Source organism: Manis pentadactyla, chromosome 6, assembly GCF_030020395.1.
Source record: "Manis pentadactyla isolate mManPen7 chromosome 6, mManPen7.hap1, whole genome shotgun sequence".
NCBI classification, from domain to species: domain Eukaryota; kingdom Metazoa; phylum Chordata; class Mammalia; order Pholidota; family Manidae; genus Manis; species Manis pentadactyla.
Genome location: NC_080024.1, coordinates 113,647,902 through 113,675,541, shown reverse-complemented (window position 1 = coordinate 113,675,541; position 27,640 = coordinate 113,647,902). Strand labels below are relative to the sequence as shown.

At 38.8% G+C, this 27,640-nt stretch overlaps 1 protein-coding gene across 1 annotated transcript in view; it reads right to left on the bottom strand.

Moving 5' to 3' along the window:
* The window catches only part of L3MBTL4 (L3MBTL histone methyl-lysine binding protein 4), a 503,654-nt gene that overhangs the window by 402,650 nt on the left and 73,364 nt on the right, over positions 1 to 27,640 (bottom strand). The window contains 1 exon segment of the mRNA XM_057504056.1: positions 25,334 to 25,385. Within this exon segment, the coding sequence (XP_057360039.1) occupies positions 25,334 to 25,385 (52 nt within the window).

Sequence of the window (27,640 nt, the reverse complement as noted above, 5' to 3'; positions counted from 1 at the left end):
AATTAAATTCCTAGAAAGCACACTCAAAGCAACAGCAAAGATTTCATTAGTCCCTGCCAGCCTCTTCCTCACCGAACTCCAGGACAACATCTATCAGCAAAATAGTATCTCCTAAGATCCTAGGCATTGTGAAGAAAACTACAGATAATTAAAAGCACAAAGAAAAGGCAAACCACAGGCTCATCTCGGTAGAATACTTTTCAACATACAGCAAAATTAAAATAGCAGCATCATAAACCTCTTAAACCTGGCTTTATATAACCTCATGCTCTATTGGGGAAAAAACTGTTTCTACTCCAAAATCTCTATCACAGAGACACATTCACTGCAGGTGCCAACCACAGGCAGGAAGCTGTGTCAGATCCTGGGCACATAAACAGCACACCATGCTCAGCCCGAAGGTGTCGCCCACCCAGAGCTCCTTTCACTGTGCTGAGCGCTCCCATCTTGGTTCGGCCCTGGCCTCCCTCCCTCTCCCCATCTGAGGGGTTATCCTCAGCCTCTTCTCAACATGCTCCCCTAAAGAGGTACTCACAGGTTCCCCTACTACCTACACACTTGATGACTCTCAAATCCAGAGCTGTCCCTGAGACCCCTCTCACCAGCTTCTGTTTCAGTCAGTCATTTACTAAATGCTGCAGCTCCTACCTCCTGATGTCTTTGGAATCTGTCTCCTCCTCTCAGTCACCAGGCTCTGCAGCAGTTGCACAGGCCCCTCATCCGCTCTTGGCAGCACACCAACCCCTCCCCCCTTCCTCTCTGCCCAAGTCCCTCCCCTGGCTCCAGGGATTACCCTGGAGTTCTCTCTCCACAAGACATGCTATGACTCTCCTGCCCAGAGCTTCAACATTTCTTTATTAACGATGGCATGTTGTCCAACCAGCGCAGCACAGGAAACAAGGTGCTTCTCGACTGGCCCAAATCAATGTCCAGCCACATCAACTGCTTTCTCTAGTCATTTATTCAACAAATACCTATGAAGGCCTTACTATGTGCTAGGCTTTATGGACACAACAATGGACAAAAAATAGACATGAGGCCTCACAAGTTTTAAAATGTAGTAGGTCAGAATCAAATAATCTAAAATATAATTATAAACTATATTAAGTGTTTTCATAAAATATAGGGCCTTGAGATCATAGAATAGGAAGCCCAGCCTAGTTTGAGAAATCAGGGAAAGCGTTCCTAATGAGTGGCATTAAAACTAAAAACCTGCATCAGCAACATACATGTAGTATAGTTAGGAAAAAGAAGGACCTGGAGAGAGAGGGCAGCCATTCCAGGCAGGGAGCACAGCAGGTACGGGGTTCTGCGGCAGAAGCTGAACTAAGGCCAGTGTAGTCAGAGCAGAAGGGATGAGCGGGTGTGTGGCTGGACGGGCGGCTGAGGAGGCAAGAGCCAGACTCTGCAGGTGTTAGAAGCCTTTGGCAAGTGATGCCCATATCCTATCCTGCAAGCAATGGGAGGCATTTGAAAGGTTGGGGCAAGGCCAAGAGGAATGTTGACAGGATCAGGTGTGTGTATTGAAAAGGACAATGTGGCTGCACTATGGAGACTGGTCAGGTCACCTCAGTAATACGTCGGGGAAAACCAGCTGGGGCATCCAGGTGAGGGATAAGAGCTCGGATCCAAGGGGACTTCCCCTAAGCTGCACTCTTGTTGAAATGCAACAAAGGAGGTAGTACCATGGTCAGGAAAAAGAATAAGGATTCACATTTAAGGAAAGATGAAAAGAGTAGACAGATGGGAGACATATTCCAGAAGGACGACAGACCTCCTATGGGAAGTGGAAACAATAAGGCATCAAGACGGCCTCCCAGGTCTTGGTTTGGGCACCTGATGAGCAGCCCAGCTGCCAAACCAGGGAGCATCTCCCTCTCTCTAGGATCACTGGGCATGGCTCTGCTAAGATAAGAATGCCTTTAAATCAAATATAAATCAGATCCCTTTTATCCCAAAATAATCCACACATTCATCAACCCTTTAAATAGTCGTTCCACTGCCTTCTGGATTCCAGTTTCTTCCTATAACCAACCGCCAGAAGGGGTTGGGTGTAGCAAAGACAGTGATTATATAGAAGGCAATTGAGCAAATAAGCAAATACACGAAGGATGATGAGAGCCACATTTCTTCCTGTAAGAGACTGACATTCAAATATACAAAGGGGAAAATCTATAGTGAATCCTGTGGGATCAGATTGGAATTGGAAGTATAACTGTGAATTCATAGATTTCAATATAAAGAGGCAGACTGATATAGAAAAAAAGTAATATAAAGCATTTGTGTGTATATATACATAATGTATGCTTATATAAGTAGATGTGTGTGTAAACACACAAGAGATATACTTTAGCTTTGTCCCCTGAGAGGCCCCGGGCGCGGTGACAGCCTAACAGCTGCAAACACATGTAAGCTGCAACCATGAGGAAGAAGCAGAGTTCTCTGGAGAAATCACTGATCCGAGGTCTGGGCAAGGGAAGCACAAGGTGAGCCTGAACATCTCGCACTAGGGAACACGGAAGTGCTGAGAGAACAATAGGAACATAGCAAAGAGATTCCAAAACCAACATGAAGGGGCTCCTACTGGCCCAACGAGGGTCAGTTTGATTATCAGCATAATGACAGAAATCAATTAAGATCCAATGAGTGAAATAAAGAGCCATCAAGTCCATATTGATAAATTAAATCAATAGAATGGTGAAAAACAGGATGCTTATAGCTTCTAATTACCTTTCCATAAAACACTTATTGGTTCTAAAAGAACAATTTTAACTTTACAATGGAGAAACCTGCCAGACACCACCTTAATTAAGAGATCAAAGTTATCAGAAATGGGAAAAATCAAAATTGGGTGCCATCTGATAAGATGCCATGAGAAAATATAAGCATCACTTCTGTGATATTCCCCCAAAGTTGCATAATCTGAATCTAACCATGAGAAAATATCTGACGAATCCAAATGAGGGACATTCACAAAACAACTGGCCTATAATCTTCAGAAGTGTCCTGTTCAGGCACACCCAGGGAAGGCCGAGGAACTGATGAAGGCCGAGGAGGCCAGAAAGACAGGACAAATGAATGCCCCTCGTGTTCCGAACTGGCTCTTTTCACCAGAAAGGCCACTAACTGGTGAAACCTGACTGGGGTCTGCATCTTGGGCGGCGGTCAGGAATCAACTTTAATCTCCTGGTTTGTATGGTTGGATTATAGCTGTGCAGGGCATGAACTTGTTTGTAGTAAATACAGTAAATGCACATGGAAGCATTTGTGGGTGAGGAGGCATTGGGCAGCCAGCTTACTCTCTGAGTGAGGAAAAAGTTTTGTTGAGCTGTACTTGCAACTTTCCATTAGTTTGAAATTTTCAATTTTTTAAAAAATGTACTTCAGGAAAGAATGCTTTCTCTTTACAGTTGTAAGAGAGCACAGGGAGATGAAGCAGCCATTTAAAATGGGCATGTCAGCAAACAAGCCCATAGTCCAAATAAAATGTTTCACATGAAATAGTTTAGGCTCAAAAAAAAAAAAGAAATAGTTTAGGCTCAAAGGAATATTGAAATGCCTCCAAGGTAGCAGCTTTAACCTCAGCAGCAAAAAGATAATTATGCTGAGCAAAAACTAAATATTTCCTTTTCAAAAGCAAAGCTCATTAGTGGAAAGAACGCTTTGGTTAAACCTCAAAATGAAACAAAATCTCTGGCTTTAGGAATGGAACAAGGTGTACCTGCAGGAGGAAAGGATGTGATGTTTACTCGAGCAGGAGAACAGTTTGAAGGCATCACAGACATCCCCATTAGAGCTAAGTGTGGCTCTGTGACATTATCTATTGCTAAATCAATCTAAAAATCAGGGTACTCTCCCCTTTCCAGAGTTCAATACTGTTATTTTTCACCAGGGACCTCTAACGTTAGATGTAGTAAAGTTTCCACTGCAGGACAGCTGAGAGTATAAAGAATCTGGAGGCTTCTTAATAAATAATAAGTAATGAGACAGGAAAACAGAGAGCATAAATAATCAGGAAGTTCATGAATGAACTAAAATTTTTACTGAAGTCTGCTTTCATATATTAAAGAATTCAACATGGCCTATAAAAACTGTCTTCATACAACAAGCTTTATGAACACAGGCCCTTGCCCTATATTTGTGCTTTCTACAATTTCAGTCACATCATCTCCTGAATGACTCTAGGAAGAAAACACATGTGCCCCTTCCTTTTTGAGAGTATATATACACATCACCACTAAGTCACCATAAGTGACAGAATACTGTAGGAGAGGTTTGGCCACTTAGTTATGTTCAAGAATTAGCTCATTTATAAACCAAGTTATAAAGAACAAATAAATTATTTTAAAATATATTTCTGTTAAAAATGATTCAGTAAGCCCAAAATTGAGTCATATGCCCCCATGGCAGCAAACCAACACTTAATCACAGTTTCAACCTATCCAAGGAAAGTTCCCTTTTCACAGTCCACCTGAGATTTCCTGATCAGCACAGTGAAATGATCTGTGTGATAGAAACCCTGCAGCAGTTACCTTCCCCCTGAAAAGGTGTCCTGGCCTGAAAAAGTTCTTTCTTTTCTTTTGTTAATAACTGGCCTGCCCCTCTGCCCACAAAAACCTTCCATTCTGTACAACTCAAGCGGCTCTCTCCTTGCCAGATGGGATGCTGCCTGATGCATGAGTCATTTAATAAAAGACTTCAAATTCACTCGGTTCAATTTTACTTTTTAACAACTGAAAACTATTTGTTACAGACTAGTATTTTTGTTGAAGTTCACACAGATTCATTTTACGATGATTCACCCACAAAAAGTTCACTACTTGGAAAGAAGTTTCCTGCTTATCCTGCAGTGACAGTTTCACAGCTCAATGAAAATGTAACTTTTTAGGTTCAAAGGCTCCAAAGGCCTAAATTTTTAACTGTGTGTTTAATGATGGTAAATGTCATTGATAATAATAAGAATTGATCAAAGTAAAATCGACTGATTTTTCCTTTTCTGACATTGATATCAGTTCTTAGGTAAAGAATACCTTGGTGTGGGGGCGGAGCCAACATGGCGGCGTGAGTAGGACAGTGGGAATCTCCTCCCAAAAAAATATATACTTTTGAAAATACAACAAACACAACTAGCCCTAAAAGAGAGACCAGAAGACGCAGGACAGTGGCCAGACTGCAGCTACACCAGCGAGAAGCCAGCGAATGGTGAAAGGGGTAAGATACAAGCCCCGGCCTGGCGGGACCCGAGCGCCCCTCCCCCCAGCTCCCGGCGGGAGAAGAATAGGCAGAGCGGGAGGGAGACGGAGCACAGGACTGCTGAACAACCAGCCCCAGCCACCCCCACCAGAGCACAGACACAATGCGTGGGCAGAGGGCCCTGGATATTGGGAAACAGGGAGTAAGACCCCTGAGTGGGTGCCGAAGCTGATGCCCCTGTGACAAAGAAAAGCGGAGGCTTTTTGAAAGTCTTAAAGGGACAGGGACTTAACAGCTTGACGGAAACAACACAGGTCACAGTAGAGCAGCTAGAAATTACAGGGAAAACCGGGCGCACTAACCCCCTGGGCAACAGCTCTGAGACCCCTCACGGAGGTAAACAGTCAAGCAGCCCCCCCATCCATTACCCCACCCGGCGCTGCGAAAGCAGAGAAGCAGCCTGAGAAAAATTCCGCCCACAGAAAGGGAAATTTCTCCCTCCCGGCCAGGCAAGGCACAAAGACCCACTCTACATGCAATTACCAAAACAAGCCACTAGGGGTCGCAGTTGTCCCAGTAAAGAAAGGCCAGTAGCAAGTGAAAATTTTGGCCCTCCCAGCTGACAGTCAATAGCACCTGTCAACATGAAAAGGCAAAAAAATATGATCCAGACAAGACTAACCCAGACAGCTTCGGCATCTGATACATTTTCCCCTGAGAAGGAATCTGGGGAGATAGATTTAGCCAGTCTTCCTGAAAAAGAATTCAAAACAAAAGTCATAACCATGCTGATGGACTTGCAGAGAAATATGCAAGAACTAAGGAAGGAGAATTCAGAAATAAAACAAGCTCTGGAAGGACTTCAAAACAGAATGGACGAGATGCAAGAGACCATTAATGTACTAGAAAACAGAGAACAGGAATGCAGAGAAGCTGATGCAGAGAGAGATAAAAGGATCTCCAGGAATGAAAGAATTTTAAGAGAGCTGAGTGACCAAACGAAAAGGAACAATATAAGAATTATAGGTATTCCAGAAGAAGTAGAGAGAGAAAAGGGGATAGAAAATGTCTTTGAAGAAATAATTGCTGAAAATTTCCCCAAACTAGGGGAAGAAATGGCCTCTCAGACCACAGAGGTACACAGAACTCCCATGACAAGGGATCCAAGGAGGGCAACACCAAGACACATAATAATTAAAATGGCAAAGATCAAAGACAAGGACAAAGTATTAAAGGCAGCCAGAGAGAAAAAAAAGGTTACCTACCTACAAAGGAAAACCCTCAGGCTATCATCAGACTTTTCAACAGAAACCCTACAGGCCAGAAGAGAATGGCAGGATATACTTAATGAAATGAAACAGAAGGGCCTCGAAACAAGACTACTGTATCCAGCACGAATATCATTTAAATATGAAGGAGGGATTAAACAATTCCCAGACAAGCAAAAGTTGAGGGAATTTGCCTCCCACAAACCACCTCTACAGGGCATCCTACAGGGACTGCTCTAGATGGGAGCACTCCTAAAAAGAGCACACAACAAAACACCCAACATATGAAGAAGGGAGGAGGAGGAATAAGAAGGGAGAGAAATAAAGAATCATCAGACAGTGTTTATAATAGCTCAACAAGTGAGTTAAGTCAGAGAGTAAGATAGTAAAGAACCTAACCCTAAACCTTTGGTAACCACAAACTTAAAGCCTGCAATGGCAATAAATTCATACCTTTCAATAATCACCCTAAATGAAAACGGACTGAATGCACCAATCAAAAGACACAGAGTAATAGAATGGATAAAAAAGCAAGATCCATCCATATGCTGCTTACAAGAGACTCACCTTAAACCCAAAGACACGCACAGACTTAAAGTCAAGGGATGGAAAAAGATATTTCAAGCAAACAACAGACAGAAGAAAGCAGGTGTTGCAATTCTGGTATCAGACAAAACAGACTTCAAAATAAAGAAAGTAACAAAAGACAAAGAAGGACATTACATAATGATAAAGGGCTCAGTCCATCAAGAGGATATAACCATTATAAATATATATGCACCCAATACAGGAGCACCAACATACCTGAAACAAATATTAATAGAACTAAAGGAGGAAATAGAATGCAATGCATTCATTCTAGGAGACTTCAACACACCACTCACCCCAAAGGACAGATCCACCAGACAGAAAATAAGTAAGGACACAGAGGCACTGAACAACACACTAGAACAGATGGACCTAATAGACATCCTTAGAACTCTACATCCAAAAGCAACAGGATACACATTCTTCTCAAGTGCACATGGAACATTCTCCAGAATAGACCACATACTAGGACACAAAAAGAGCCTCAGTAAATTCCAAAAGATTGAAACCCTACCAACCAACTTTTCAGACCACAAAGGCATTAAACTAGAAATAAACTGTTCAAAGAAAGCAAAAAGGCTCAAAAACACATGGAGGCTAAACAACACGTACCTAAACAATCAATGGATCAATGACCAAATCAAAATGGAGATCCAGCAATATATGGAAACAAATGACAACAACAACACTAAGACCCAACTTCCCTGGGACACAGAAAAAGCAGTCTTAAGAGGAAAGTATATAGCAATCCAAGAATATTTAAAAAAGGAAGAGCAATCCCAAATGAACGGTCTAATGTCACAACTATCGAAATTGGAAAAAGAAGAACAAATGAGGCCTAAGGTCAGCAGAAGGAGGGACATAATAAAGATCAGAGAAGAAATAAATAAAATTGAGAAGAATAAAACAATAGCAAAAATCAATGAAACCAAGAGCTGGTTCTTCGACAAAATAAACTAAATAGATAAGCCTCTAGCCAGACTTATTAAGAGGAAAAGAGAGTCAACACAAATCAACAGTATCAGAAACGAGAAAGGAAAAATCACGACGGACCCCGCAGAAATACAAAGAATTATTAGAGACTACTATGAAAACCTATATGCTAACAAGCTGGGAAACCTAGGAGAAATGGACAACTTCCTAGAAAAATACAACCTTCCAAGACTGACCCAGAAAGAAACAGAAAATCTAAACAGACCAATTACCAGCAATGAAATTGAAGCGGTAATCAAAAAACTACCAAAGAACAAAACCCCCGGGCCAGATGGATTTACCTCAGAATTTTATCAGACATACAGGGAAGACATAATACCCATTCTCCTTAAAGTTTTCCAAGAAATAGAAGAGGAGGGGATACTCCCAAACTCATTCTATGAAGCTAACATCACCCTAATACCAAAACCAGGCAAAGACACCACCAAAAAAGAAAACTACAGACCAATATCCCTGATGAACGTAGACGCAAAAATACTCAACAAAATTTTAGCAAAACGAATTCAAAAATACATCAAAAGGATCGTACACCATGACCAAGTGGGATTCATCCCAGGGATGCAAGGATGGCACAACATTCGAAAGTCCATCAACATCATCCACCACATCAACAAAAAGAAAGACAAAAACCACATGATCATCTCCATAGATGCTGAAAAAGCATTTGACAAAGTTCAACATCCATTCATGATAAAAACTCTCAGCAAAATGGGAATAGAGGGCAAGTACCTCAACATAATAAAGGCCATCTAGGAAAAACCCACAGCCAACATTATATTGAACAGCGAGAAGCTGAAAGCATTTTTGCTGAGATCGGGAACTAGACAGGGATGCCCACTCTCCCCACTGTTATTTAACATAGTACTGGAGGTCCTAGCCACGGCAATCAGACAAAACAAAAAAATACAAGGAATCCAGATTGGCAAAGAAGAAGTTCAACTGTCACTATTTGCAGAAGACATGATACTGTACATAAAAAACCCTAAAGACTCCACCCCAGAACTACTAGAACTGATATCAGAATACAGCAAAGTTGCAGGATACAAAATCAACACACAGAAATCTGTGGCTTTCCTAAATACCAACAATGAACCAACAGAAAGAGAAATCAGGAAAACAACTCCATTCACAATTGCATTGAAAAAATAAAATACCTAGAATAAACCTAACCAAAGAAGTGAAAGACTTATACTCTGAAAACTAAAAGTCACTCTTAAGAGAAATTAAAGGGGACACTAACAGATGGAAACTCATCCCATGCTCGTGGCTAGGAAGAATTAATATCGTTAAAATGGCCATCCTGCCCAAAGCAATATACAGATTTGATGCAATCCCTATGAAACTACCAGCAACATTCTTCAATGAACTGGAACAAATAATTCAAAAATTCATATGGAACCACCAAAGACCCCGTATAGACAAAGCAATCCTGAGAAAGAAGAATAAAGTAGGGGGGATCTCACTCCCCAACTTCAAGCTCTATTATAAAGCCATAGTAATCAAGACAATTTGGTAGTAGCACAAGAACAGAGCCACAGACCAATGGAACAGACTAGACAAACCAGACATTAACCCAGACATATATGGTCAATTAATATTTGATAAAGAAGCCATGGACATACAATGACGAAATGACAGTCTCTTCAACAGATGGTGCTGGCAAAACTGGACAGCTACATGTAGGAGAATGAAACTGGACCATTGTCTAACCCCATATACAAAAGTAAACTCAAAATGGAACAAAGACCTGAATGTAAGTCACGAAACCATTAAACTCTTGGAAGAAAACATAGGCAAAAACCTCTTAGACATAAACATGAGTGACCTCTTCTTGAACATATCTCCCCGGGCAAGGAAAACAACAGCAAAAATGAACAAGTGGGACTATATTAAGCTGAAAAGCTTCTGTACAGCAAAAGACACCATCAATAGAACAAAAAGGAACCCTACAGTATGGGAGAATATATTTGAAAATGACACATCCGATAAAGGCTTGATGTCCAGAATATATAAAGAGCTCACACGCCTCAACAAACAAAAATCAAATAACCCAATTAAAAAATGGGCAAAGGAACTGAACAGACGGTTCCCAAAAAAGAAATACAGATGGCCAACAGACACATGAAAAGATGCTCCACATCGCTAATTATCAGAGAAATGCAAATTAAAACTACAATGAGGTATCACCTCACACCAGTAAGGATGGCTGCCATCCAAAAGACAAACAACAACAAATGTTGGCGAGGCTGTGGAGAAAGGGGAACCCTCCTACACTGCTGGTGGGAATGTAAACTTGTTCAACCATTGTGGAAAGCAGTATGGAGGTACATCAAAACGCTCAAAACAGACATACCATTTGACCCAGGAATTGCACTCCTAGGAATTTACCCTAAGAATGCAGCAATCAAGTATGAGAAAGACCAATGTACCCCTATGTTTATCGCAGCACTATTTACAATAGCCAAGAATTGGAAGCAACCTAAATGTCCATCGATAGATGAATGGATAAAGAAGATGTGGTACATATACACAATGGAATACTACTCAGTCATAAGAAAAGGGCAAATCCAACCATTTGCAGCAACATGGATGGAGCTGTAGGGTATTATGCTCAGTGAAACAAGCCAAGCAGGGAAAGAGAAATACCAAATGATTTCACTCATCTGTGGAATATAAGAACAAAGGAAAAACTGAAGGAACAAAACAGCAACAGAATCACAGAACTCAAGAATGGACTAACAGGTACCAAAGGGAAAGGGACTGGGGAGGATGGGTGTGTAGGGAGGGATAAGGGGGGGCAGAAAAAGAGGGGTATTAAGATTAGCATCCATAGCTGATTGGGAGAAAGGGGAGGGCTGTATAACACAGAGAAGACAAGTAGTGATTCTACAACAGTTTGCTACGCTTTTGGACAGTGACTGTAAAGGAGTATATAGGGGGGACCTGGTATAGGGGAGAGCCTAGTAAACAAAGTATTCATCATGTAAGTGTAGATTAATGATTAAAAAAAAAAAAAAGCAGTTCCACTGTGGTGACCTCCAATGAGTTCTATACAATGATATAAACGGCATATAAAAGTGTAGGCAAAGGGTCTGTTTGTGTTTATAAAGAGGATCAAAGCCTAATTTGGCTACCCCGAAAATGAACTAAGATACGATATGAAAAAGAACTTCCAACATCAGCACTCTTGGGAAGACTCATGACAGAAGATGATCAGCAAAAAAAAAACTCCAACAAAGATCCACGCACTGCCACAGGTGTAGATGCACTCATCCCACCAGTTCCTGGACTTGCCATGGGAATGAGGAAGGAGATATCTAAGCTGGCCTGTGCATACAGTAAAACAACAAATTTGACTGGATCTATACTGTTGGAACTCAACCAAGAATTAGGAGAAGTGCAAATTGTAGCACTCCAAAATCTTACAACCACAGACTATTTATTGTTAAAAGAACATATGGGATGTGAACAGTCCCCAGGAATGGGTTGTTCTAATTTATCTGAATTCTCTCAGACTGTTTAAGTTCAGTTGGACAATATCCACCATATCATAGATAAGTTTTCACAAATGCCTAAGGTGTCTAACTGGTTTTCTTGGCTTCACTGGAGATGGCTGGTAATTACAGGTATGCTTTGGTTAGGTAACTATATTCCTATTATGTTAATGTGTGTGCACAATTTAATTAGTAGTTTAAAACCTATCCATGCTGAAGTTACTCTACAAGAAGATATGTCAAAGAAATAATCAATCTTCCCAGGTTTTCTTCTGCCTGCTACTTCTATAGCTTTTCTTCTTCCTACCTAATCACAACCTTTAAATAGAACTCGTGCCACATGTCGAATTTACCAAGTATCATAATTCTTCCAAGTGGTAAAGACACCTCAAGACAAATGCTGGGCATAGAAGCCACAGGGTATAAATATGCAAAGAAGTAAAAAGCTAACCTTTTCAAACAATAAGGCTTCCCTCTCACTTACCAACTTCACATTTCCCTGTATGGCCCCGGAAGATGACTGGTTAGCCAGAGACGGGCAAGATTCCTCAAGGGAGGAACAACCTAAGACAGGCACAGTCGCAGGGGGCCATCTGGTGAGAAAATGGGGAGCAGCAGAGGTGAGGCTTACAACCTCACCCCCCGTTCTGAGAGAAATCTTCTGCATACGTGGATGTTTTATTGCCCTTGTCTAGCTTGGATTAACACATAGTCTACAGGCACACACCTGATCATCTACATTTGCTCTCTTACAACACTAAACTCTGTTTTCTACCTTTATCTCGTATCTACCTACCACTTCAGCATTTTATTAAAAATAATAATGAGAGAAATGTGGTATCCACATATAAATCGAGTTTAAAAATCAAATGAATATTCATATTTGAACTGTTTATAGTTCATAATGCATGAACAAAACCGAAAGCTTCTGTGATGACTGCCCTTGCACTGTTCACCATGTAACTTATTCATTATGTAAGAATTTGTACTCCATGTAAGAATTTGTTCATTATGCATCAGAAGATTGGAGACTGACGAAAATTAGGCTTCGGGTGGATTAATGATTGTGCATTGAGTATTGACCCCCCTATACAGAAATTTATTGTTGTTAACAACTATTTGATCAATAAATATGAGAGATGCCCTCACAAAAAAAAAAAAAATATATATATATATATATATATACATATATATATATATATATATATATATATATATATAAACACACTTCCAATTGTAAAATAAATAAGTAACCGGGATGTAATGTATAGCATAAGGAATATAGTCAAAATATTGTAACAACTTGGTATGGTGATAGCTGGTACCTAGAATTATCATGTATATAAATGTTGAATCACTGTGTTGTACACCTGAAACTAATGTAATGTAATACTGTTGTCAATAAAAAAAAAAAAAAAAAAAAAGAATACCTTGGTGTGAACGAACAGACTTCTCACAAAGTTTTAAAAATCCAGACATTAGTTCTATGTACTATACTAACATATAGTTATTTTGCAAGGAAGTACTTCTGTCATTACACCCAGGAAGTAAACTAGTTACCAACAGAATACTCCTGGGGTAATGCTCAAGGGGCCTTTGAATCTTTCAGTCACTTAATGAGCCATATCCCCCAGCACCAAATCTACTCCCTCAAAGTAATTTAAGCACTTTTGGAAGCTGTGTTAATTCTTCTTCAGGCCATTTAGCTAATTAATACTTCAGAGCTTTAGTAAATTATTACTTTAGTACACTAAACAATAGATCCTACTGGCAGATTGGACATGATTGCATGTCTTTTAAAAAGACACCTAACTTAAGGGGGAGAAAAAGCATATTTTGTAAACAATTTTTTAAAACCAATGTTCTAAGATATGCTGAGAGAAAATAGAATATGGAGACAAATATGAAATAAGGGAAGTAGGGGAGATGATGAGGTTGTAGCAGCCAGCTAACTAAAGCCAGAAGAACCGACCAGGCAGAGGAAACTCCTTAGACAGAAGGTCTGAACTCCATGTTCTGCACAGCTGGAGAAAAACGGTAGGAGGTGCGGTTGACAGATGACAGGCAAGTGTCAGATGGTAAGAAGCCTCTAGTGAGAAGGGATTCAAGGCACTCTACTGACAGAATTTCAGATAAATTTTTGTTGGGGAAGATAGGGTATAAAAACACTAAACAATGGAAAGGCAAATGGACACAGCTCTATATTGGGAGATATTATTACAAAGATAACAAAGATGAGTACAGAAACACTGATGACTGTTTGGGTGGACTCAGGGGTAAATGAGGAGGAGGAGTAACCCATGGCTGCAGAATTCTACACTGACTCCAGGGTGGCGATGGTGCTACAGCATGAGGGACCACGGGAGAGGTGGACTCCATCAGGGAACAAAGAAGAGTCCTGTTTTAATGTCTAAGTGAAATATAAAGAGTAAGAAAAATAGGGGCATGAAAGCTTCCAATGATTTGAAGGTCCCTGGCTCCAATTAACAAAATGTTAGTGACTATCCGTGAGGCTCTGGCGAGCTAAGCAGAGAGGAGTCCCCTGGGAATGACTGAGTGCAGATGCCAGATGGTGGAGATAGGAGGAGTTGAAGGCAGTAAGGAAATAATGCATCTCAGGGACCATATATGCTAGTGGTGACTTCTGGCCACCAGATAACAAAGTAAGAGAAGAAGATGGAAGACATCTACATGCAGTGATAATGCAAAGTGATATTCTGGGCTGGATCTTGGAACAGAAAAAGGACATTAGTACCCAAACTGGGGAAATTTGAATAAAGCATGAGATTTAGTGAATAGTGGTGTACCAGTGTTAACTTTGTAGTTTTGACAAATATTCTATGGTCATAAAAGATAACAATGTTAGGAGAAACTGGGTAAAGTGTATATAGGACTATCCCTGTACTGTACTGCAACTTTTCTCTAAATCTAAATTATTCCAAAATGAAAAATCTATTTACAAAAAAAAGAAAGAAATCAAAGAACAGATATTCAAAAAACACCCTCCACTCCACAAATTGAAGCTTTTTATGTTGAGGAGTTTCTAAACATTTTTAGTATCTGTCTGATGACACCATGATTACCTACTAATTGTAAAACAATACTCAGAAAACAGAAAATATGCTTTTTATCTCAAAGCATAGAGAGGTAACAATTGTTAACATCTTTCTTTCTGTTGGATAGGTATGTGACTTTTTCTCAACAATCATCAAGAGTAATCTCCTGAGGGTTCTTTTTCCTTTATGTTATCATAAGTTCTCCCTCCAATGCTAAACTTCTTCAAAAACATTTAAGTGACAACACAACTGTCTAAACTCAATTGTACCACAACGTTTTACCTACTCCAAATATGTTGGACACTTAGATTATTTTCAACACTTGTCCATTCATAATTAGTACCACGATTAACACATACACATAAATGTAATGTACATACTTATACATATGCATAAATACAATGCACATGTTTATTTCATTAGGAGAAATTCAAAAAGTGGAGTTCCTGAGATGAAGGAAATGTTTAACATGTTTGAGAAATACTATCAATCATCTCCTCCAAAACGACAGAACCAACTTATACTTGTGTCACAATGTACTGAGAGCCAGTCTTCACCATCTTACCAGCAAGGGGTAGTAACATTTTTTTGAATAGTCAGTTTGGAAGTTTCAAAATGTTCATCATTACTCTTAAATTGGTATGTCTTTGCTTTATATTGAAACTAAATATATTTAATATATTTATTTTTGACACTTTTATTTCCTTTTTCATGAATTACCTCCTTATTCCCTTTGTCTGTTTTTGCACTGACAGCTTAGTGTGTCTGATTGTTTTTTCTAATCCCTTTATATGTTATGGATCTTCTGTCAGTTATAGTTGTGACCCATATCTACTAGTTTGTTTTTTCTATTTTAATTTTATTATTGAATGTTATTATTAGATGTCCTTTTATGTAGAGTTTAATTTGTATGTGTATCCATTTCATTTTCCTTTATAATTCCTTTCAGTGTTTTTATGTTTATAAAGATCTCACTGCCCCAACACTGAACCAAATATTAGCATTAGTTAAAAAGAACACTTAAAATTTATAAGGGAAAAGGCCAGATCACTTGTCCAATTGAAGAAATCACTTGTTTTTATTTTGGTGACAAATGTTGAAGTCTGGGATTACACTGATTGACAACACTAATTCTATGACTTTGATCAAACATAGTTATTAACAGATAATAGTTCAAAGCTTTCTCTTAGGGGTATCTAAGACAGTTGTTAATTTTTTTCAATCACCAGGAATAATACAGCTCAGTGAGTTTCCAAAAGAACAAAAAAATTACTCTTGGGCATGACTGTGCCAGAAGAGCCTAGTTCAACCAAGCCCCAAGGACACACAGGTCTATACTAGATACCATTACCACTTAACTATAAGCAGTTATTTTTTTCCATCCTTTTTCTAAGCAAGAGTCCAGGTTTCTCTATCTTTGTCTTAAAAGCTACAGAGAAAGGAAAATGTTAAAAGTAGAAGAAATACAGTTAAAGTGGACAGAACGTTAGGTTTAGAACTTGCTAGTTGCAGATTCAAATTCTGGATCCACCACTAACTACTTAAGTTCACCTAAAGAAGTCAAATGGCTTCTTAAGGTTTTATCACCTATAACACAGGGGTCAATGTAAATGGCTTAGAATGGGCATTTAGTAAGTTACTTTGTAATGATTTCCAAATACCTTGCTTGTTGTAAATCATGACTAAGAATGAAGTGTTTATTTTTCATTATAATTTTCTGTTCACATATAAATATGTATGTGTACATAGCTTTCATTTACTCTTGTTATTATTTTTAAGACATAAGTGACTAGATCTCTCTTGTTTTGCCAACAGCCTACAGAGAAGATTAAACTATTTTCAGGAACTATAAGAAGAAAATCCTCATTATAATTCCAGAACAACAGGCATTTTAGGGAATAATAGATTCTTTTATACCACTAAAAATATACATTAACTCAAAATCCCCTGAAATAATTAAATTTGCATTTCAACTAGCAATGTGCAGCATCTGTACTCACAAGCAGACCTCATCCTCCTAGCTATGTTCCACAGCAGGGAGGGAAATAGTAACAGCAAAATCAGATTGGAGGAGTCAGCTGAAGGGTGAGACCTGACAATGACCACTAGCTACAAAATGAGTCTCACAATGGAAGAACAAGGGCAAAAAGTTACTTTCTGTTAAACTGCAAAACTATTCAAGAGAAATATATACTTCGTTAAAATGAAATTATAGATATTAAATTGCTAAGAAACTTTAGTTTTGTGGACTGAACATTTTTAAATTGTTGGTGTAACTCAGCTTTTCTTTTTGTAGAATAAATACTGCAACCATGGAGTGAGAGAACCTAAAACAATTTACATTAGTGTGAAAATACAGCTGCAGGGGAGAACAACAACATAATAAATCAAACCTCTCTGTGAGAAGAAGAAAAAGACATTAAAAAAAAAAAAAACAAAAAAACCCCTGCTGTTAGGACCAGGTACAGTCCAAATTTATTTCTTGAATACCAGTATTACATAACTGAAATGCATTTCAATGGAGCTGAACAATAAGTTACATAATTATAACATCACTGCATTCCAGTATGCTTTTTCAACAAAGAACATAATGGGTCTGGGGTAACAGCCAGAGAAGAAATTTAAAGCAGCATATTTTGCTTAAAATTGAAAACAATTTGTATTTTAAAAACCATTTAGGTATAAGATCACAAATTTTCAACATTTTGTCCCAAAGCTAAGCAATATAAAATGGTCTTTTAAGAAAATTTTCAATTTTTGTTTGTAACTTTTGCAAGATATTTTTAGTTGTTTCCACTATTTATAAGAAGCTTACTCAACAAATACTCAAGGTACATTAGAAAATAATTTCAAATTTATATGCATCCTTCCCATTAAAAATAAAAGAGTGGACATTCATTTTCATTAAGAATAAAAATGGTGGACATTCAACTGCATCCTGTAAAAAACTTAGTAACAGTTGTCTGATTATATAGCAATAATGACAAAACATATGGAATATAAATTCCAGGGAAATAACATCTGCATTTATTGGTTTAAATTAAAAGCATCAGAACTATTCACAATAACCAAGAAATGGAAGGAATATAAGTGTCCATTAGTAGATGAATGGATAAAGAAGATGTGGTACATATACACAATGGAATATTATTCAGCCATAAGAAGAAAACAAATCCCACCATTTGCAACAACATGGATGGAGCTAGAGGGTACTATGCTCAGTGAAATAACCCAGGCAGAAAAAGACAAGTATCAAATTATTTCACTCATATGTGAAGTATAAGAACAAAGAAAAAGAAGGAAAAAGGGAAAGATGGCAGCGTGAAGAGGACAGTGGGAATCTCCTCCAAAAAACATATATATTTTTGAAAATACAACAAATATAACTATCCCTAAAAGAGAGACCAGAAGACACAGGACAACAGCGAGACCACATCCACACCAGTGAGAACCCAGCAACTGGTGAAAGGGGTGAGATACAAGCCGCAGCCCGGCGGGACCCGAGGCCCCTCACCCCAGCTCCTGGCGGGAGGAGAGGAGTCGGAGTGGGGAGGGACAGGGAGCCCAGGACTGCTAAACACCCAGCCCTAGCCATCCGCACCAGAGCGCAGACACACAGTGCATCTGTGGGGTGCTGGAAACTAGGGAAGCAGGACAGTAAGACCTGTGAGGGGGTACCACAGCCGGCACCCCTGGGACAAAGAAAAACAAGTGATTTTTGAAAGTCTTAAAGGGACAGGGACCCCACTGCTGGATGGAAGCATCCTAGGTCACAGTCCAGCAGCTCGAAATTCCAGGGAACTCTGGGTGCACTGACTCCCTAGGCATCAGCTCTGAGACCCCCTCACGGAGGTAAACAGCCAAACAGCCCCCGTCCATTATCCCTCCAGGGCCCCACCATAGCAGGGCTGCAGCCTGAGGATGGCCACACCCACAGCAAGGGAGCTTCTATCATACCAGCCAGGCAAGATACAGAGACCCAGTCTACACGAAATTGACCAACACAACCCACCAGGGGTCGCAGTTGTACCAGTAAAGAAAGGCCAGGAGCAAATGGAAAGAGTCATGGCTCTCCCAGCTGACAGATGAGACAACAGCATACCACTGCACCTATCAACATGAAAAGGCAAAAAAATACGATCCAGACAAGACTAACCCATATATCTTCGAAATCCTCTACATCTTCCCCTGAGAAGGAACCTGGGGAGATAGATTTAACCAATCTTTCTGAAAAAGAATTCAAAACAAAAGTCATAACCATGATGATGGACTTGCAAAGAAATATGCAAGAACTAAGGAGGGAGAATACAGAAATAAAACAAGCTCTGGAAAGACTTCAAAGCAGAATTGGCGAGATGCAAGAGACCATTAATGGACTAGAAAACAGAGAACAGGAACAGAGAGAAGCTGATGCAGAGAGAGAGATAAAAGGATCTCCAGGAATGAAAGAATTTTAAGAGAGCTGAGTGACCAATCGAAATGGAACAATATCCGCATTATAGGGGTACCAGAAGAAGAAGAGAGAGAAAAAGGGATAGAAAGTGTCTTTGAAGAAATAATTGCTGAAAACTTCCCAAAACTAGGGGAGGAAATGACCTTTCAGACCACAGAGGTACACAGAACTCCCATGACAAGGGATCCAAGGAGGGCAACACCAAGACACATAATAATTAAAATGGCAAAGATCAAAGACAAGGACAGAGTATTAAAGGCAGCCAGAGAGAAAAAAAGGTCACCTACAAAGGAAAACCCATCAGGCTATCATCAGATTTCTCAAAAGAAACCTTATAGGCCAGAAGAGAATGGCATGATATACTTAATGCAATGAAAGAGAAGGGCCTCGAACCAAGAATACTGTATCCAGCACAATTATCATTTAAATATGAAGGAGGGATTAAACAATTCCCAGACAAACAAAAGTTGAGGGAATTTGCCTCCCACAAACCACCTCTACAGGGCATCTTAGAGGGACTGCTCTAGATGGGAACACTCCTAAAAAGAGAACAGAACAAAACACTGAACATATGAAGAATGGAGGAGGAGGAATAAGAAGGGAGAGAAATAAAGAATCATAAGACAAGTGTTTATAATAGCTCAATAAGTGAGTTAAGTTAGACAGTAAGATAGTAAAGAAGCTAACCATGAACCTTTGGTAACCACAAACTTAAGGCCTGCAATGGCAATAAGTACATATCTTTCAATAATCACCCTAAATGTAAATGGACTGAATGCACCAATCAAAAGACACAGAGTAATAGAATGGATAAAAAAGCAAGACCCATCCATATGCTGCTTACAAGAGAATCACCTCAAACCCAAAGACATGCACAGACATAAAGTCAAGGGAAAGAAAAAGATATTTCATGCACACAACACAGAGAAAAAAGCAGGTGTTGCAATACGAGTATCAGACAAAATAGACCTCAAAACAAAGAAAGTAATAAAAGATAAAGAAGATCATTACATAAAGAAAAAAAGGGCTCAGTCCAACAAGAGAATATAACCATTACAAATATATATGCACCCAATACAGGAGCACCAACATATGTGAAACAAATACTCACAGAATTAAAGGAGGAAATAAATGCAATGCATTCATTTTTGGAGACTTCAACACACAACTCACTCCAAAGGACAGATCCACAAGACAGAAAATGAGTAAGGACACAGAGGCACTGAACAACACACTAGAACAGAAGGACCTAACAGACATCTATAGAACTCTACATCCAAAAGCAACAAGATACACATTCTTCTCAAGTGTACATGGAACATTCTCCAGAATAGACCACATACTAGGCCACAAAAAGGGCCTCAGTAAATTCAAGAAGATTGAAATTCTACCAGCCAACTTTTTAGACCACAAAGGCATAAAATTAGAAATAAATGGTACAAAGAAAGCAAAAAGCCTCACAAACACATGGAGGCTTAACAACATGCTCATAAATAATCAATGGATCAATGACCAAATTAAAATGGAGATCCAGCAATATATGGAAACAAATGACAACAACAACACAAAGCCCCAACTACTGTGGGATACAGCAAAAGCAGTCTTAAGAGGAGAGTATATAGCAATCCAGGCATATTTAAAGAAGGAAGAACAATCCCAAATGAATGGTCTAATGTCAAAGTACCAAAATTGGAAAAAGAAGAACAAATGAGGCCTAAGGTCAGCAGAAGGAGGGACATAATAAAGATAAGAGAGAAAATAAATCAAATTGAGAAGAATAAAACAATAGCAAAAATCAATGAAACCAAGAGCTGGTTCTTCGAGAAAATAAACAAAATAGATAAGCCTCTAGCCAGACTTATTAAGAGAAAAAGAGAGTCAACACACATCTACAGAATCAGAAACGAGAAAGGAAAAATCACGATGGACCCCACAGAAATACAAAGAATAATTAGAGAGTACTATGAAAACCTATATGCTAACAAGCTGCAAAACCTAGGAGACATGGACAACTTCCTACAAAAATATAACCTTCCAAGACTGACCCAAAAAGAAACAGAAAATCTAAACAGACCAATTACCAGCAACGAAATTGAAGCAGTAATAAAAAAACTACCCAAGAATAAAACCCCCGGGCCAGATGGATTTACCTCGGAATTTTATCAGACATATACAGAGAAGACATAATACCCATTCTCCTTAAAGTTTTCCAAAAAACAGAAGAGGAGGGAATCCTCCAAAACTCATTCTATGAAGCTAACATCACCCTACTACCAAATCCAGGCAAAGACCCCACCAAAAAAGAAAACTACAGACCAATATCCCTGATGAACGTAGATGCAAATATACTCAACAAAGTATTAGCAAACCGAATTCAAAACTACATCAAGAGGATCATACACTATGACCAAGTGGGATTCATCCCAGGGATGCAAGGATGGTACAACATTCAAAAATCAATTAACATGATCCACCACATCAACAAAAAGAAGACAAAAACCACATGATCATCTCCATAGATGCTGAAAAAGCATTTGACAAAATTCAGCATCCATTCATGATAAAAACTCTCAGCAAAACGGGTTAGAGGGCAAGTACCTCAACAAAATAAAGGCCATATATGATAAACCCACAGCCAACATCATACTGAATGGCGAGAAGCTGAAAGCTTTTCCTCTGCGATCAGGAACAAGACAGGGATGCCCACTCTCCCCACTGTTATTCAGCATAGTACTGGAGGTCCTAGCCACGGCAATTAGACAAAACAAAGAAATACAAAGAATCCAGATTGGTAAAGAAGAAGTTGAACTGTCACTATTTGCAGATGACATGATATTGTACATAAAAAACGCTAAAGACTTCACTCTGAAACTACTACAGCTAATATCGGAATTCAGCAAAGTTGCAGGATACAAAATTAACACACAGAAATCTGTGGCTTGCCTATACACTAACAATAAACTAATAGAAAGAGAAATAAGGAAGACAATTTCATTCACAATAGCATCAAAAAGAATAAAATACCTAGGAATAAACCTAACCAAGGAAGTGAAAGACCTATACCCTGAAAACTTTAAGACCCTCTTAAGAGAAATTAAAGAGGTCACTAACAAATGGAAACTCATCCCATGCTCCTGGCTAGGAAGAATTAATATCATCAAAATGGGCATCCTGTCCAAAGCAATATATAGATTTGATGCAATCCCTATCAAATTACCAACAGCATTCTTCAATAAACTGGAACAAATAGTTCAAAAATTCATATGGAAACACCAAAGACCCCAAATAGCTAAAGCAATCCTGAGAAGGAAGAATAAAGTGGGGGGGGATCTCACTCCCCAACTTCAAGCTCTACTACAAAGCCACAGTAATCAAGACAATTTGGTACTGGAACAACAACAGAGTCACAAACCAATGGAACAAAATAGAGACTCCAAACATTAACCCTAACATATATGGTCAACTAATATTTGATAAAGGAGCCATGGACATACAATGTGGAAATGACAGTCTCTTCAACAGAGGGTGCTGGCAAAACTGGACAGCTACATGTAAGAGAATGAAACTGGATCACTGTCAAACCCCATACACAAAAGTAAATTCTAAATGGATCAAAGACCTGAACGTAAGTCATGAAACCATAAAACTCTTAGAAAAAAACATAGGCAACAATCTCTTAGACAAAAACATGAGTGACTTCTTCTTGAACATATCTCCCCTGGCAAGGGAAACAAAAGCAACAATGAACAAATGGGACTATTTCAAGCTGAAAAGTTTCTGTACAACAAAGGACACCATCAATAGAACAAAAAGGTATCCTACAGTAGGGGAGAATATATTCATAAATGACAGATCCAACAAAGGGTTGACCTCCAAAATATATAAAGAGCTCACACACCTCAACAAACAAAAAGGAAATAATCCAACTAAAAAATGGGCAGAGGAACTGAATAGACAGTTCTCTAAAGAAGAAATTCAGATGGCCAACAGACACATGAAAAAATGCTCCACATCGCTTGTCATTAGAGAAATGCAAATTAAAACCACAATGAGATATCATCTCACACCAGTAAGGATCCCTACCATCGAAAAGACAAACAACAACAAATGTTGGCAAGGTTGTGGAGAAAGGGGAACCCTCCTACACTGCTGGTGGGAATGTAAATTAGTTCAACCATTGTGGAAAGCAGTATGGAGGTTCCTCAAAATGCTCAAAATAGAAATACCATTTGACCCATGAATTCCACCTCTAGGAATTTACCCTAGGAATGCAGCACTCCAGTTTGAAAAAAGCAGATGCACCCCTATGTTTATCACAGCACTATTTACAATAGCCAAGATATTGAAGCAACCTAAATGTCCATCAGTAGATGAATTGATAAAGAAGATGTGGTACATATACACAATGGAATATTACTCAGCTATAAGAAAAAAACAGATCCTACCATTGGCAACAACATGGATGGAGCTAGAGGGTATTATGCTCAGTGAAATAAGCCAGGCGGAGAAAGACAAGTACCAAATGATTTCACTCATATGTGGAGTATAAGAACAAAAGAAAACTGAAGGAGCAAAACAGCAGCAGAAGCACAGAACCCAAGAATGGACTAACAGTTACCAAAGGGAAAGGGACTGGGGAGGATGGGTGGGAAGGGAGGGATAACGGCGGGAAAAAAGAAAGGGGGCATTACGATTAACATGTATAGTGTGGGGGGGCATGGGGAGGGCTGTGCAACACAGAGAAGAGAAGTTGTGATTTTAAAGCATCTTACTAAGTTGATGGACAGTGACTGTGAATGGGTATGTGGGGGGAACTTGGTGAAGGGGGGAGCCTAGTAAACATAATGTCCTTTATGTAATTGTAGATTAATGATACCAAAATAAAATTAAAATTAAAAAAAGAAAAAAAAGAACAAAGAAAAAACTGAAGGAGCAAAACAGCAGCAGACTCACAGAACCCAAGAGTGGGCTAACAGTTACCAAAGGGAAAGGGACTAGGGAGGATGGGTGGGAAGGAAGGGATAATGGGGGGGGGAAGAAAGGGGACATTATGATTAGCATGTATAATGTTGGGGGGGTGCACAGAGAGGGCTGTGCAACACAGAGAAGACAAATAGTGATTCTACAACATCTTACTACACTGAAGGACAGTGACTGTAATGGGGTATGTGGGGGGAACTTGGTGATGGGAGGAACCTAGTAAACATAATGTTCCTCAGAAAAAATTATTAAAAGCATCAGAGAATTAGCTGAATATTAAAAAGCTATTACCTAAAGCCTATTGATGTTATTAACAGCCAAATTGAGGGCTATTCATCTTCTGCAATGTACCTTCTCCTCTAAAACGTGACTTCAATACCAAGTATGAATTCAATCATTAAAAAATTAAACCAATCTGGGACAAGCTTACAAATAAACTAAGCAGCATCTCATTTTTTGGTTTACAGAGTAAGTGTACAAATCAGAAGTCATTTTGCTTAAAACATTTTTAAAAGGCAAATAGATGAGGTAAGAGCTTCAGACTTTCTTGATGTACATATTTTAAAATCTTAGATGTTACTGATGAAGTCTACAGAATAGCATGTAACATACTTTCAGTGATACTCTTAGAGGCCAGACAAGAGCAGGATATGGGGGATAGGGGAGTGGGTATTTTACATTTGGCTGAATACCTCCATTCTACACATTCCATGTAATCTGTTCTTTCTTGCAGGATGTGGGGAGTTACAGTGTAGATAACTGAATGGCTGAAACCATCTGGTTCCAACATGGAGAAGTTGATCCAAACTTCACCCCCAAATACATCATACACTCATTAGTGCAGTAAAAGTCATGCCTCCTCATGCCATGACAGTTCCAATAAAAAGCAAATAAACCCAAAAACTCCCCCACCCAACATGAGGGTAGAGCAAGCCCAAACTCCAAGAAGACCTTTCCTGTTCCATTTGAAACCTATTTCCACTTAGTGAATATTCATCTCCCTTTACATAAAAAGGCTCCCTATTGTTTCCTCAAGGCAACCTCCTCTGGGTCTGCCCACACTCAACTCTCAGGCATGTACTCTCACTTTCTTTAAAATCTTATTCTACAAATAAATTTCTAAAGCTCAACTGTTTTTTGCATCTGTTCTTGAGTTCTTTCTCATGACCAAACCAAGAACCCATCTCTGGTAAGAATAGCATTCTTAGAGATTCAAATTAATAAGCCTAAAACAACTATCTAATCAAAACTTCACTTAAAAATTATTGCTCTTTGTAAACTAAAACAGTAAAGGGCAGTGATGATTACTGTGACTAAAAGAGGTTGCACCATCCCTGGTCTTTTCTTCTTCAGCTTGCTCCTAAAACACAGGACGTGTAGTTTAGACCAATTTTTGGATAATGTTCAAAACAATGAAAACTAACTTTTCCATTTGCAGGAAACCAAGCCATGAAAAGCACTGTGAATGAAGGAGACAAAATATCAGTGGCCCATGCCTGCTGGGTGGGTGTGCAAATGCCAGGAAGGGCAAACCACGGTCCATTCAGATGTGAAAGGAATCCTTACTGTCTTAATTCTTTGTTGACTAAAATATGGCAGAAAGTGAGCTTCAATAGGGTTAATATTAAAGTTGACAAGGGTACCTTCATAACAGGACCCCAGGGTCTGATGGTCCCAAGAAAGGCAGGCTCAAGCAAGAGGCATGTCCACATCAGAGCCCTCCATCTTATTACTGCTTTCAGCCTACTGGCATCTTCTGTAGTTTACAAGGCTCAGTAAAAACACCATTTTCTAATTTTAGCCAAACCAATCTTCACAGAATGGACAAATGACATCAAAGATTCCTGCGAAGGAACCACAAACTAAATATGATGAACACTACAGGCAACCCACAAGAAGACAGCAGAGCTTTTCTCCATGGATCAGGCAATACATCAGGCACATTCACAGCAACTCCTAAAGCAGACCATTTAACAAAGACTATGGCAATGGCTTCTTTTTTTCAAAGATACAGTGTCAAAGAGCGTGTGTTAATTATCATCCAGAAATGTGTTTCATTTACATAATTTTGCGGCCATAAACAATGTAAGCCCCCTCTAAAATCTCATAATAATGGTACATGTAAAAATGATGAAACGGTCTCCCAATTTTAAATATTTTCCAAACGAGGGTTTCAGTGAGCTCTGTATTCTCTATTGGAATACAAATATTCCATGTACGTATATTACCATACTTCTGATAAGTTCCCAAGAAAAACTGATTGTCATCAAAGAAGATGAAAATTCAGCAGCTGAAATATATGAAACCTTCACATAAATTAATGGGTGATTCTGAAAAATGAGTATCATGATTTAGTAAGTTTGGCCAGGAATCATTCTTCAATTTATTCCTATATATCTTTGAATATCTTTTATCTTTTTCAGCTGTGAATGACTGCCCCAGTTTGCCCAGGACTGGCCTGGTCAGAGCACGGAAGTGCCACACCTCGGGGACGCCTCAGTTACAGCAAACCAGGATGGTTGGTCATCCCATTAACACCAAACCTAAAATCAGACTTCAGATAATGGCAATTCAAAGTTTGCCTCAAGCTTTCAAAAAAGAATCATGAATATTCATATTTTAATGAGCATAACTTAATTTGTAATTGTTAAACCCTATTAATTTCATTTTTATATTACACTTTTAAAGTTTCTTTTTTAGTCTATGGCTTTAAGGTACAAAATATAATTTTCATAGTTTTCAAATAAATAATGTATATATATATGGAATGATTAAAGCTTTCACATATACGTGATTAAAGTTTCTTTATTGATGGAGAAGGCAAACTAACAAGTTCAAAGACGCATGCAGCAGGCTGCCTTTTGCTTATATAGCCATACATAATTGATTGGGAGAGATTCTTTGAGATGCTTTAACTTGGTATCTTTCTATACATGCAATTTATTTTATTTTATATTAAAAAAATATATATTATATATAATATACAACTAATACAATGAAAGGTTTCCCATCTGTCCTCCCCCACCTGGCCTCCACCCAGTTTATACTGTTATTAGATTTTAATATATCCTTGCAAAGCTTTATATATATAAATACAAATAAACATAAATATATACTCTTATTTTCTTGCTCTTGTGCATCACAGACAGCACATCCTCACACTGTTTTCTACCTCTGTTCACTAACAAAGTCACTCAGAGATTTTTAACAGGTTATAAAGAGCATTCTCATTCTTTTCTCAAAGCTGCATAGTATTACACTGAATGTATATTTCATGGTTATTTAACTAGTTCCATGTTTATGGATGTTAGATGGTTCCTGATGTTTATTCTAATCATATAATGCAATAATGAAAAACTAGAATATATGTCTTTTTCTTTTTTTTTCTTTTTCTCTTTCTCTCTTTATCTTTTTCTTCCTTCCTTCCTTCCTTCCTCCCTCCCACCCTCTTCCTTTCTTCCTTCCTTCCCTCCTTCCTTCCTTTCTTTATTTTTAAGGTATCACTGACATACAATGTTATGAAGGTTTCACATGAGCAACAATGTGGTTATTACATTCACCCTTATTATCAAGTCCCCCCACAAAACCCATTGCAGTCACTGTCCATCAGCGAAC